The following is a 15,373-nucleotide window of genomic DNA, read 5'->3' on the forward strand; positions in this document are numbered from 1 at the left end:
GCAAACCATGGTTCAGCCCCTCGCGCAAAATTCCAGTTTGCGAGCGCAATTACTGCACGCAAAATTTGATCTTGATAAATCCGGCCCTATAGGTTTTTGTTCTGAGGAATGAAAAGCCCACGAAGAAGGTTGATTTGGTGTCTGTGAACCTTTCTCTGTTTGATTTATGGTCAGACCCAGTGATAATCCATTTTTAGTTTACTGTCCAGCTAATGATTATTTTAAATTTGCTGCTATATTAACCTTGTGTTTGGAAGAAAAACAATCCCACAGTATCACCGATCCTCTGCTGTACATAAGAATGGGCATTATCTGCTTTGCCACATATTACTCCTTTGTTTCACCTAAAGTGTTTTTTTGTATTTTTTGCCAAAAATCTTTTTCTCATTTGACCAAAGCAGACAGTTGGCGGTTAAGTCCCGGCAGAGTTTAGCAAACCCTGCAGGTTTACATTTGTAGTACAGGAAAGCATTTTTGTTGGCATGCCTCCTAAAAGACCAGTTGGCTTAGATAGCAGTAAATCCCTGCACAAAAAGTACCTGTACTGAAGGAAAAAAAACATCTGTTCTCTAAAAAGAAGAAAATGATTGGGTCTAAATGAATTTTCATCTGTCCATTGGTAAAACAAAATAACTTTTAGAAAGTTTTTCAGAGTTTTATACCCTCCTATTAAATATAAAGGATGGATTTCTACTTTAGTAAAGGAAAATCTAAGCATTGATTTCAAAGACATTTGATGCACGGAAAGAGTTGCTGGCTAAAGGAACGGAAAGCTCATAGCGAGTTATTTTCTTTTATTTCCTCCAGAATTTTGTAGCTGGTAAAATAACACTTCACATATTCATTTTTAAATTAAAAAGCTGAATGTGATTCTGTAAAAAAGACAAATTTATCATAAAAGAAATCGGTGAAAATGTCTTCATCCTCTGACATTTCCTTCTAACTTTTACATTTATTTTCTCTGCCTTTAGGGATTATCTCGGTTGTTGAAACTTATGCACTTTGCTTCACCTAAAGTATCTAAAACTCATTAAGTTTTAGCACATAGAATTTAAAAGAAGGAAGCTGTTCTAAATGTTTTTTTTTTGCAGGTGTTACAAAAAAATTGCAAGCTATTATGCTTTAAATATTCCACTTAGATTAAATCATTAATCTTGAGTAAGATTTAGAGCAACTTACCGAACACAGTGCGGGCAGGAACCGATTCTCTGTTAAGCCAGAAGGACACCTGAGACAGTATGACAGTCATGATGCACGGAAGGTAGGTTTGAATCACAAAATAGCCAATTTTCCGTTTCAAATGGAAATATGTCGTCATCACGACATATTCTCCTAAAGGAACCAAAAACAGAGAAACACAAAGAAGTTCAGGGTTATTATTACAAAGATGGTCAGTTTAGAGAAATGGAATTGCAATCACAGCAAAATTAATGAAAAAGCTGATTAAAGTTGTCACAATCTTTTTACACACAGAGTTACTGTAACAACACTGCATGAAATGATTGGACTAACATCCATTGAAGTTTAGTTAAAACTAATATAGACTAACGTCACTTGTAAATACAGCATGTTTGGTGTAGACTCTGACCTGTTCAGGGAGTTTCTGTATCCAAATTACCCCTGTGATCTCTAACCCCCCTCCAAAAATCTAAATCTGTGTGCCTTTTCATCCAAATTATGGAATTGCAATTACACATAATGAAGGAGAAAAGTTCCTCTGAAGTAAGATGTTTTCATTTTAAGCACGTTCATTTGAATATGAAAAGCTTCCTGGTACATTTAGGAAACATTAAAACGCTCGGTTCTGCTACTCAAAGGAAACTTAAAACCATTAGCAAGGCAGTAGTTATAACTTTCAGGTGGAAGAAATCGCTTTATGAACATTAGGATTTTTCCTGTGCACCGCCTCTATGTTTATAAGCTGATATGTGGGATGTGTGTGTATCACTCTCCGGCGTTTTTTATTTGTCACTGATGGCAGCAAACGGCCAGATTCAGTTTCCCGAAGCACTGGCTCTCATTCCCGTGTTTGCAATCTGTGCTGCAGAGATACGAGAGAAACAACCTCCCATTCCCTAAGGTGGTTTGTCTGCAGCTCAAACTTGCCCGTTCCCTCTGCTCACTGTAGTTCATTAGAATTTAATTCTAGAAATGAGATTTATTTTGATGCCTGGAAGACAAACCAGTTTAAAAAAATCAGCTTAGGTGCATGGAAAGTTCCCTTGTTCTCACTACTAAAATAGCAGCTCTCTTGGCTGCTGTTCTTACTAAACAGTACAGTTAATATGGGATGTTCTCACTGAGAAACAAGTTATTTAGGGTCTTGCTCTGAAAAATGTGAACAAAGCAAGGGTGTGTATTGTTTGTGTTCAGTCACAGCTAAAGTCTGACACATCTCTGCAACGCTGTAAGTCCCCTCCTGAGAGCTACATCTGCAAACAGCTTCAGTCCCGAGGTTAAATCTCTCCCAATAGGAAGCTGGTGTGCTTCAGTTGTAAGCTGTGCTCTCTCCCAATGATTTACAGAAACAGCCTTTTTATCTTCAGCTTTGCAGAAACGTGTTCCTCTGAACTTCATTCAGCTCTTTTGCAGTGTTACCTCAAACTGCTGCATCCTCTTAGTGTTTCTTGTGACAAACGAAAAGCTTTCAGACTTCACTGATTTCAAGGTTTATTATTGTCAATTCGTGCTATAGAACAGGTAGCATGTTTAGTATTTGTTAAAAGAAAGGAGAACTTTACATTTGAACGATTTTTTGCAAATAAAACACCAAGAAGGGTTGCATGCATTTTTATTCAGACCCCTTTGCTCTGTTACCTCAGTGCAATCAAATGTCTCAAGAAATCCCTTATTCATAATTCATACCTCTTTATCGCTGTAATTGTGTTAATTTTTATCCCAGAACATGAAGACTAAATATATTGAGTTTACCAGTAAAATCTTTTAGTCAGGCTTTGATAAGCAAGTTGCTCTCCTTCTCTGTTAGGAGGTCCAGCGCTTACTATCAAATACCTGAACTGGCATTTGCTAAATTTTATATATGTATTATAATGCAAATGTTACACATTGTATCATTTAGTTTAGGTTTGTGATTTTAAACTGATGTCTACAAACAAAAGCCAATAGGAAATTAGTTGCATATCACGAGATGAGGGAAACAATATGAGGACATGATCTACTGTTTAAATTTCTGAGCATCTTTTTTTTGACAAAACCCCAGCTTTATTTTAGAATCAGCACAAACGTTTATCTTTAAGGCCACAGAAATATTTCCACAAAAACACCTTAAATGCACCAGGGAGCGTTATCACAGATCCTTCCTCCCAGCAGCTGTAAGACACTATAACCATCACCGTTCCTAACAACCTCAATAAGTTGTTATATTCATGCTGATTTTAGCACAGTTTCTGTCTCTGTCACTTATTTAAGCTGTTTTCATTTTGCACATCTCTGATGTTGCTGCTATTTTCTCATAAATCCATTACTGTAAAAATATCCACAGCTGTATATTGATTATATATTCGTTCCACATGCACAGTATTTATATTGTGAAATTTTTGTACAGTACAGTATTTGTTTATTTTCTTAACTCTGTCACTTATTCTGTTATTTTTAAACACTTTTTCTAAGGTCCACATTTGTGCGACACCTTTTTCTAGATTCTTTTGCTGCTGTAACACTACAATTACCCCATTGTGGGACAATAAATGGATTTTTCTATTCTATTCTATTCTATATCAGCACCACCCCTGAGTATCGCTAAGACCCACGATACGCATCTTTGGAAACCGATGTTTAGATAAACTCTCAAGTCAAATTCTCCGTCTAGCTGCATTATTAAGCTCTTGGATATTTACTGTGGCCTAAAAGACCTACAGCTGTAAATGCCAGAAAATGTGTCCCTACACACTTCCTGCTACATTTTTCAGATAACCTTATCTTAGATGATCAAATCAAACCTTCTTGCTAAGAAATGATTATGAATAGCAGTATTTGTTCCTGATAGGCTCTGACTGCATAAAGTTGCACTTATGATTCATTGAAAATTGAGATGCGTTTAATATACTTCAGGCTTTTAATTCAAATGCTGCTTCATCAAGTTCAGCTTGAACAAATCAACCAATTTTCAAACGGCTTTTAAGTATCAGCAGCTTTCTAAATCAGTTTTTTCCCAGTTTATACAGATGGCTTTGTTGGTACAGCTTATTTCATATCTTTATTTTGATTGGCTGTGATAAACTCTATGTCCTCTAGAGGGCAAATTAATTAGATGTGAAAAAGATAAAAGGGCTCAAACAGTTTGACAAAGACATCAAATATTATTGCACCAAAGAGTTTAGGCTAGAAGATATTTTCTTTTAATTTTTTTTGCAGTTATTAAAGAGGATTCTGGTCTACAGGACCGCCTGTTTGAGTAAACATTAACCTAAGGCAAACTTGCTCATATTATAAATGTAAATAGGCTGAGCAGTTCCCCTGAAAAACTGATAACAGTCATTATTTTCACAGTGTACCCAAAAAATTGTAAATAATTCAGAAATAACAGGGGGAAAAAAAACGGCTCCAGCCTAAGCCAACAGCAACAAGGCGATTTAATTTACTGCAAAACATGAGCAGAAAAAACAGTGTTTTCTGATGGCAGTGTTGCAAGATTCTTTATCAAAACAAATGATGTGCTAATCCTTTTTTTTCACTAAATAGGATTTTAGTCACAGCCTGTTACAGCGTGGAATAAGCTCTACCTGTGCTGGAACTGATGGTTTCTTTGCCAATGACGTGACCCAGTAAGTCATATTGGTTAAGCCTAGAGCCGTCCTCTGCCACAGAGACAGATCTCTCGTCTCCTTGGGTCCACAAGTAGATCACCTCATTGTTGGTGTACGCATCTGGGTCAGAAGAGAAGCACAAAGAACAGAAAAGACAGGCATCAAAATTTAGATTTGTTTTCATCTTTCCCATGGAGCAAAGGCAATATGTAAGGCTGTGAAGATTTCCACCTCTTATAACACAGATATAATGATATTCTATCTTTCATTATGTAACAGAAATCCAGGATGACTGATAATTATGTGTGATTTTTCCAATATCTACTCTTCAACAGCCTAATGAATTACTCTGTCAGGCTTTTGGGAACGCTTTGCTCAATGTTTCTAAAATTCAACACAATCTAAACTTTTAATTAAAACCCCAAAGTACATGAAAAATCCTCACCTAGTAGCTTCACTGTAAGAGTAAGAAGCACAACGTGATGCTCTGTATTATCTCTGCCTTGATTTTAATCACCCGCTTTGTGTGGATTAGATAAGAGGAATTATTATTATAGTGTTACAAGAATATTTTTATTTCTAATCTATTCTTACTAAATACCAGGTTTCAGCAGTTCAACATTAGATGGTCTATGGAGTTATTTTTGTGGGTATTTATTTTTATTCAAGAAAAAAGGGATCTGAAAGGGGAAAATAATTTTAGAAAGTAAAATAAATATATTGGAGAGAACGAATTTTCACACTATTAGAACAAACTGATGTTATTTGAGACTGAAGAAACCCTTTTGAGAGAAAATACTTTGTTATATAACAAATAAAATATAAATTGACATTTGGAAAAGGATTTAAAAGTGAAAGAAGCACACAAAAGTATATTTTTACTCTTTCATTTTGCAATCAGTGTGAAAAAAAATGTCCTCTCAAAAACAGATATCTCGCATATATCTCTTATTTTTTTAGATTTATCTCTCAATGTGATAAAAGTGTCATGGGCAGGCCTGTGTTCTTATTGGCCAATCTTAACGGAATTCACAGCTGAGTGGTGATATCAGGTGCAAAGTTGGGTCCGCCTCCATCATTATTACTCATTGTGTTTACCTACCATCAGCTCATTTGCGCATGCACAACCAGATAAAACCCGGGCAACCCTGAAATTAAATTGGAAAAAAAAAAAAAAAGTAAAATTTTCCCCTCCTTAAAAATAGTAAACTTACTAAACTATAATGTGTTAAATGGTAATAAGCTATATCCTGAGAAAATAAATGCCTTAAAATCTGTTCGCAACTTCGGGAGCTAACTTTTTCGGCTTTGGATTTAAACACAAATCTAGTCTTTTCGAGTTTTATTTTTTCCTTTCGCGTTAACCTTATGGTATATAGTGCGTAAAGAAAGAAATAGCTAAAAATAAAGATAAACATGGTTCAATCACGTTTTGCTGGACTACTCTGAGCATGTGTGATGATGACGTCAGGGAAGCAGTTGAACTGAGAAAATGTAAAAAGCATCAAATTGTCTCAGAAAAGTCATAACATTTTTTTTAAAGACGTGTATTAGCATTCTTTAATGATTTAAGGATAGAAACAAGTACTTTTAGAACTATGATTATATTATTCATGGCGACCTAAAAGAAAAAGGCAAATGAGCTAATGGTTTGGATCGTGACTCCGATACAGATTGGATAGTGGCACTCATGAGGAAACTGTTGCTTTCCCAGACTGCCTTGCTTCACCAGCAGGTGCGTTTGAGGTGAACAGTGCCTCACCTGGAATGTGGACAAGAATTTACTCGTGTGCTAATGGGTGGAGTTAAAAGTCTGTAGTGAAGCTGGACAGGGCTTTCTGCTACTGAACCAGTTGGCTGCAATTTATTGTTTATAAGTGTATTTTTCAGCATTAAGGTGCATAACACAAACTTGATGCCAGGACGCGATACAGCTTTATTACAAACATTTAAGCCCGCCCATTAGCACGTAAGCTCTATTCCGCATTCGAAGGCGAGGTGGTGTTCATCTCAGATGCACCTGATATCACCACTCAGCTGTTTATTCTATTGAGACTGGCCAACAGGATCACAGGCCTGCCCATGAAACATTTTTCACATAGAGAGAAAAATCCTGAATCGAGAGCAAAGACTTAGATTTTGAAAGAGTGAAAGAGAAATCTATTTTTGAGAGAACATTTTTTCACTCTGCAAAAAAACAATATTTAAGAGTAAAAATATATCTTTCTCTAAACTTTTCCTTCATTCTCAAATAACATCAGTTTTTGCTATCAGTGTAAGCATTGCTTCTTATTTTTATGTATCCTCTTTCAGATCTCTTTTTTTATTGAATTTAATAAGAACACAGAAATAACTCCGTAATGGCCGGTCTTGTCTGGCACTAGTGATAAGGCATGCATTTTTAACTAGAGACATATGTGGATTGCTCACACAATCACAGTCATTCTCTCCAAGTCATGCAGAATTACACTGATAACAGCCTGGATGGCATTTCTTATCTTTTCCACTAAAAAACCCTCTTGCACTTTTACCAAAAGCAAGCAGAAAAGTGGACCACAGGACACGTGTTCACAGTCTATCCTCGACTGTCCATCTCAAATCAGCTCATTTAAGGGAAGACTTTCCTGCTGTATGGCATCTTTCTCCCCTAATACTGATTTATGGTACCTTTCCCGACGTTGGGGCAGACTGTGTTGAGTGACAATTGTTTTCTAAATCACTGCTGAGCCCATGTGGCTATAATGATCGCAGTGATTGTTTCTCATGCAGTGCGGCCTGAGGACTCAAAGGTCACGTGCATCAAGCAGCAGGTTTCATCTTAGCTGTTATTCACTGAGAAGATGCAACCTTTCATGTATCCTGTCATCATAGTTCTGCTATTTAAAAATACAGAAAATTTTTGTAAAATATTTTATCCTTTTAAAAAAACCCTATCCTTCTTAAATTTTAGGAGCTCATGTGATAAAAAGAATCGCTGCACAGTCTTTGCAGAGATAGATCAAGCTTAATAGTTTGGCTTGCAGATTTTGTTTGTTAACTATTCTCTTCATTGCCAGAAAATTTCAGCTGGATTTAGGGAAGGACTTTCAGTAAATTATTCTGAAACACGGAAGATGTTTGATCTAAACAATATTTTAATTCTGGAAGGGAAAATGTACAGTGGTTGACTGGTACAAAAATACAGCAAATGGCAAAATGTGCTAAAAAACTATGAAACAATCTGAAAATAGGAGAGAAACACACACTATAAATCATATGGGAACACACGCAAAAGAAAGTCCTATATGTCTTTGCTAACAATATGTTTGTATCTTTCCAGTCGCATAATATTACTGATGCACTTCTGATTTGCGGACTGACATTTTCTGACTTGCTGTTCTTGGAATTTGCTGATTTTTCCTTTGAATGCAGCATAGTTTGTTTCCATCGTTTCTCTTCTACACTGCTTGTTTTACTTTCTCTCTGTTTCTGTGTTTTGCATCATTCATGTGTTTGCAGGGTGTTTGACCACTTGCTGCAAGTTTGAACCTGTTAGCTAATGCAGAAATGGACCCAGCTGTCATATATTTTGCTGCTCTTAGCAGGAGTTCTTTAAGGATTGGACCGAGTTTAGCTCCATGCATGTTTCCATTGGTTTCCAGCTAGACAAATCCCCCGAAAAAGCTTCATTTATTCTTTTTTTTGTACAACTGTTGAAAAATATGTATCATTTAACTTGATCGACTGCATGCAGTCAACATCAACCAATAAAATAGATGGAAATTTGGGGCATTGTAAATATCTCTACATGCCTGACAGCATTGTTTTTATCTGAGCCTAACATGGTTGGGTAGAAGCAAAAATTTCTCAAACGTTCTAAGACCATAGTGATAAATCCATCCTAGTTTACTGATTCTCTTCTGTTGTTTTTAACGCAACCACCAGGTTAGATTTTGTAATTACAGAGAAAGAAAAACAACTTAATTATGGCCTGGTAGACCCTCTGCTGGGACTCTAGTCTTGTTTTACAGCAGCACACGTATGTGTTTATGGATCCAGCAGATTGCCAGACGGTGATTTTGACAGATTTATGGTAAATGTCTTGCAATGAAATTCCAACAGCAGATGTGTAAGTGGAACAATGCCCTGAGCATGCTTTAACCATAATGTACATCTTCTATTACTTTACTGAACTACAATAAAACTTGGCATCTGTTTAATGGTAAAGATATATCTGAAATAAGCTTCTGCCCAATGTTGGCTCAGGCACTTTAACTGCATTATGCACTATGGTGATATTTCCTCATTAATGAAGTTTAAATCTTTGCCCTTATGTAGTAAACATTTGGCCTGCAAAGGATGTGTTAAATACTTTGGCTTTTCCAGGTCCTCATCTTTACCTATATATCTTTCATTATGAAAAATGGTGGCTTAAATCAGAGGAGAAGAGTCCTGAATGGTAAAAGCTGACTGATACCTCCTGAGCACAATAACTATCTTTTTTTTTTGTTTGCTGTGATTTTTCCACTGAATTCTGCATTTAAAGACGTGAAACTGACTTACAACTTCCAAACTTCAAAGGACAGGCGTGTGCATCCATCGGGAAATCCTCCAGGTGCATTGGGCACTCTGCATGGATGGTCAACCTGAAGGGGCAGAGACACATCCAATTAAACACCAAACTGTAGGCTGGATGTGGCAAACCTTTTACTCTATTCTAGGCTGACTGGATGTTGCAGCATTAGACCCCCTGAGTAAAGAGATGCATCATATTGTATTTTTTGTGTCCGAGCTTCAAAATACTCCTTAAATATTGCAGCTCATATAGTCTCCTTTATAAATGTTTAATAATGATTCAAATCCAAGTGATTCACAGACTCATAAAACCATTCCTCAGCTGACTAACTTCCCAATAAATAGATTTAAAATGAGGTTATTCTAACTCAGTTACAACATTCATTGTCCTATACATCAAGTCAGGATTGGGTTATTAAGAGAAGAACCATAGAACTCTAAAAATGACTGTGCAACTAAATATTGTTAAATTACAAGCATTTCTTATCCCTTAACCATGTGAGCTAAATTGAATAGAGTGCTGCTCAAAATATTTTCTTCTCTTATAGGATTCTGCATCTACTGCTCTCCTAGTTTGATATTTGAATGTAAACAGACAATTTCACAATTTCTGTACGGAAGGAGGTTCGTTTAGTAGATGTAATTTTAGAGACTGTTTGATATGTAAAGTGTATATGAGTCAAAACAAGTATACCATTACAATAAGCTGCATGTTTTTAATTAGTTCATGTTTTTGCCTTACTACATAACAATCCTGTGGCCCTAACTTCCTGGCTGTTTTCTATTTCTGTCTCACGACTGATATGTGTTTCAATCTCTATCCAGAATGAGACAGCAGGGCACAAATCAAAAGCAAGCATTTCACCATTACAGTACATATCACATAGCTCCAACATCAGGACTAATTAATGTCATTCATCTCACTCCTGAACTGAACTCCTTTTCTCTCAGAAATGAAGGCACTGAAAAACACAGAATGTCTTAGATCACAAACAAAGAAGCGAGATCTCTGTGAAATCAAACTTCCTGCAGAGTTATAAAAAAAGGAACAGCACAACCTGCATGGAGAGATCACAGCTTTTCCCTAAGCAAAATGTAACAACATCCAGCAGCAATCAATGTCTGGTTTGAACTTTTTCCACAGGTAATGTGCGATGAATGTCAGAGGAGGCTTGGCATGAGCCATACAGTACAGTAAACTTCGAGAACAGGCATTGAAATAACCCAGGCTAAGGTGGGGATGTGGGAGAGGGCTTTTGGCATCAGACTTCATCGTAATTAGTTAAGTCAGAATGTATACACTTCATTGCATTACCCCATTGGAGGGGATCATTATAGACAAGGGTCTTATTTTCATCGTTTATAAACGCTGTGAGATCTCACTTTTAAAACCTGATCTGATCATTAAAACAAACTGATAGACAGCTTACAAATGGTTTACCAGAGCAGTCTTTACATTGACTTTCACACACTATTCTATAAGTCTAGAATATTATTGTGGAGAATCATGCGGTGAGCTCACAACTGGGACTCCTAGGGTCACCAAGGTACTGTGATTCTACAAGACTTGCAGAGGTATTCATCACTGTTTCACCTTTTAAAGGAGATGGGAATCCAGGAAGACGGGATCCTGACCAGAGCTTTTCACAGTCCCCTCAGCCCAGAGAAACTATAGGCACCTAACCAGGGACTCACTACGCTGAAGAGTGGTCCAAGCCCTGCTGAAACAGCGCCATACCATCAGGGAAGGATCTGTGACACTGCCAGAACACCTAAAGACATCCCCACACTGCCAGTCCCTACTGAACTAGAACAGGCATAGAGGCAGCATTAAAAGTGGGCCATGCTATGTCCCCTAAATCCAGATAGTTTTGCAATATGAGTCATGAAGACAGCAGCGGTAATGTATATCACACAAGCTTTTAATTTGCAAAAAAAGAAGAGAAAGAAAATTTGATAACTTCTGATTTTTTCCTTCCTAGTTCCACTGACACAAAATGTAAAAAAGGTTCAAGTTGCAAGAGTACATTTGCAAGGCAGTTTTTTTCTTTAATCTAATGGGTGTTAATAAGCCTCTAAATTCAGTTTTTTCATCACATATCAACATTTTAACTTATTTTTAATGACAATAACAGCAAATGTTTATGTTAATGGAGAGTATTTAATTTATTCATAAATTCACATTCACTTTCAGGGAAACAACTGTTGTAGAAACCAGAGTTGGAGCTGTACTGTGTCGAACTGACAGTGACTGATAAATGCTCTCACAAAATGAGAATGCAGAGGCTCGGGCAGACAATAGCAGCTCCCTCCATTCAAAATAACGATGCAAGCCTGCAAAGCCGAGGCCTTCAGAGCTGCTGCAGACGTGCTGATTAACTGGATTTAAGCGGTTGTCTAGCTAGAAGTGCCAATCAACACAGAGTGCCAAGTCAAAGCACTCCACATTCAGCTTCATATAAGATGGATTTGCATTCTAAAGCCTAATGCTGTACCTGTGCTGGGAGCAAAAAGATGATACAAGTCCATCTTCGGAGTGTTACACACAGGGGTTAAACTGGGATTTGTGATGTGGAAGCTCTGTTAGGGTTTAGGTTGAAGCAGGTAAATCCTCTTTGAGTGTTTAAACAACAAAATCCAACCATCATTATCTGACAAACAAATCTGTACAACTGTAACAATATGTGTGAATGCCCAGTAAAGAACAAAGCACCCAGAGGAAATCATATGCTTTGATAGTAATTTGGCAAAGAGTAAGATAGTTGATAGGTACATCAGCCTCACTTTAATGAAAATTATTCAGGAGGGCAACCAGTTAATCAATATTTGAAAAGCCTCTGATACAGGCATACTTTAAATAACCATAAGAGAGCAAATCAGGAAGCTAACAGGCTTTTATAGGATGTAGGTGTTAAGATAAACAGTAAGTCATCATGTGGGTACATAATCATCACTAACATACAATATTGAAAAGTTGTGGATTGCCAAAAATGGACTACACCACAAGGAGGATGGTTGTATTATTTCCCTTAGTGTTATAGAACCCTATGAATCTGAGCCTACCTATATAGACCTCACACTGTATAGCTGCAAATCCTTTAAGCAGATTCATTTGTCAACTGCTAGCCTGGCTGCTCTAATGCTGCTGCAGCTACTAGAATTATTAGTTATTTTTTGAAGATTCTAAACGAGTTGAAAAAATAGTAAAACACGCTACAAATTGTAAAACGCAAATGAAAAACAAATGCAAAAGAAGTACACTCCAACAAAAATGTGGCTACTACAGAAAAAAAAAGATGGAAGTAAAAGGGGAAATACTGTAAATACTGGAAACAGAAGCAAGTTATCAAAAAGCTGCTACTTTTTTCTGGCGGACTCCTCAAAACATCAGTCCACCAGAGCACTAGGTGGAGACACTGACTAAGGGAAATGGAGCCATTACAAAGCAGCAGAATAGAATTTACTGGAGTCTTATCTCACTTGTCCGTCATTTCCGGGTGTTGGTCTGGTGCGTTTCCATTCTATAGGGGAATTTGTAATTTTCTTTGTCTTCTCTATATATGAATTTATGAATTTTGTGGTTGGTTGCTAGGAGTTTGCATCATAAAAGTGCTTACAGAAGTTTTTGGTGTTCGCATCACCTTGTGTCTTTGCTAAGCGTTTGCACCTGTCGCCTGTATTACCTTGTGAAAAGCCTTCAATTTCTTAATAGCTTAAAAGACATCTTTCATCAACAGCCCCCAGGAGATCCCTCAGATTTAGTTTAGCCATTGAAATTCTTCACATTTCTTTCGGGAAGGTCTTTTGAAAATTCTGATGGATGTTTGGACCTCTTGTATTGCTTAAAAAGAAAATATCCGAAGGTCTTTGTGAAAAAATATTTGTTATTGCAGCTGTCCATTATTTCATTCACCTTGACCAAATTCCCATTTCCATGCAAGGAACGTAACCCTACAGAGTGATTCTGTCATCATATATTTCACAATGGGCATGAGGTCCTTTTTGGTAAGCAGTAGCCCGCTTATATCGGAAACATACATATTTTAACATACATCCTGCACAGTTTTAAAATATTCAAGCAAGGCCTTCATCAAACAAAAGGCCTCCGTCTTGCAACCCTTTTAATCATTAAAAAAACAAAAATAAATATTTTGTTGCGTTATGCCATGTTTTCTCACTTGGCAAACTAAAGTATAACTAAAACAATAAAAGCAGCTAAATAGTTTAAGAGTATGCAAACTCATACAGCTGGGCTATTGCGGATTTTCTTCTCTTTTTTCTGATAGATAAATTGGTGTTGCACCAGTCCAACAGCTGCAGTAATCCAGAAGCAGTATTGCAGCTGTTTGCTTTAGTCGAATATAGTAAGAAAAGGCAAAGTTCTTGGAGGTCAATTTTTAGTTTTAGAGCTGCATTTCCATCCCCACCTATGGTCATGAAATTTAGGTCATGCCAAAACGAACCAGATCTAGGATATAAATGTCTGAAAGAGTTTCCTTTGCATGATGGCTTGGAAATCCATTAGAGAGAGACTGAGGGCTGAAGAAGAGCCGCTGCTCTTCCAAACTGAGAGCAATCATCTAAGGTTTCTCAGAGTCCTGTTATATATATGCCTTCTAGGGTCTAGGAAGTGTACAAGGTGACTCCCACTAGGGGGAAGCATAGGGGATGAACAACCTAGAAGAACAATGTATTTTGGCTGTCCTTAAAATGCCAGGGATTTCCCTCAGAGAACATGGCAGAGGTGTCTCGGAGGTGGACATTTGGACATCTCTGCTGAGACTACTGCCCCTGCAACCCGTTCTAGATAAGAGGAGAACGACACATACAGGATATGTTATGTGCTAAGGTGTATTACTGCAATTGTGAACTGACTGTTTATATGCTGTAGTGTGTTATATTATCTTGTGTAGTTTTCACATACGGCATAGAATTTTAAAATAGTTAATTCGTAATTTCTGTACAACTTCAGGATGTAGCTTGTAGTGTTCCAGGACACTGTGACATTCAAAGGATGTTATCTGCTAATTAGATAAAGGAGAAGACCAGACATCTTCAAGATCCTGCGATCTTTAGAATCATTCTTGGTCCGACACACCTAAATCAAACAGCTGAATTACCTCCGTAGTATGCAGTCAATTTTTCTACCGTCCTCTTAATCATCTGTTTACTTGATTCAGGTGTATTGGACCAAGGACACATCTAAAAAGAAGCAGGATACCAGCTCAAAGGAACTGGAATTTCCCAGCTCTGCTCAAGATGCTGATTCACTGGTGGTTGTTAATCTGTATGGGTTCCTGAGAACAGACACCTCTGGATATCAAAGGGAAGGAAGTGTTTACTTTAAAAACAAGTGGTCAGAAAGCTGGAGGTGGAGAGAAGAGCGAATAAAAAGGATGCTTTCTTCTGTTGTTTTAACTTTGGCTCCATCCGGGGAGGTACTGTGCAGACTGTACTGTACTATAGCTGCTAAACTTGCTGCAAGTAAAAAGACCTGTGATTTCAACAAGATCTCAATCTGTCATTTCTCTTTTAGTAATATGAATATTAGAATGATAACATTAGAATACATAATAGTGGGACATTTCAGCTAACATTCTTTACATTTAACTAAGAATCTAAAATTAGGAGTCTTTATTCAACTGGTTTATTGGAGGAAATCTGTCTTTAACAGAAACATGGTTTCAGGCTGATACCAGCAATTTATGTTCTAGCCTATTTATTTTCCACCTTTCCTTTCACCCACCACTCTTCTACATCTCTGCCTCTCTTGCACTGCATTAGATGTTAGCGCATCCATTAAAAGAGAAAATAGAGTTTTTTCTGTCATTTACCTTCTGTATCACTTTTTGCGGGTGAAAACAGACGGAGAAAGGAGACAAATTGTCAGTCGTCATGAATATTTCATCATCCTGAATAACAGAGTATCAATTGACATTTTAGAGTAAACAAAGTATAAAGAGCTGATAAGAAAACAGGTCTAAAATTAGCTGATCATCAGGTGGAATAATCATCTCTATAAAAGTGGAATTACAGAAGAGATAAGTGTTAAT

The 15,373-nt window shown here is 37.1% G+C and overlaps 1 protein-coding gene across 2 annotated transcripts in view; it reads right to left on the reverse strand.

Moving 5' to 3' along the window:
- The window catches only part of LOC107082562 (gamma-aminobutyric acid receptor subunit alpha-3-like), a 159,667-nt gene that overhangs the window by 12,697 nt on the left and 131,597 nt on the right, over nt 1-15,373 (reverse strand). For both annotated transcript variants that reach the window (XM_015371318.1, XM_015371317.1), the window contains exons 6-8: nt 9,309-9,391; nt 4,743-4,886; nt 1,180-1,332 (exon numbers count right to left, since the gene is read on the reverse strand). In XM_015371318.1, coding sequence (XP_015226804.1) covers nt 1,180-1,332; nt 4,743-4,886; nt 9,309-9,391 — 380 coding nt within the window. The remainder of the gene's footprint in view (nt 1-1,179; nt 1,333-4,742; nt 4,887-9,308; nt 9,392-15,373) is intronic.

This window comes from Cyprinodon variegatus, unplaced genomic scaffold (genome assembly GCF_000732505.1).
Source record: "Cyprinodon variegatus isolate N-32 unplaced genomic scaffold, C_variegatus-1.0 Scaffold56, whole genome shotgun sequence".
Taxonomy (NCBI): domain Eukaryota; kingdom Metazoa; phylum Chordata; class Actinopteri; order Cyprinodontiformes; family Cyprinodontidae; genus Cyprinodon; species Cyprinodon variegatus.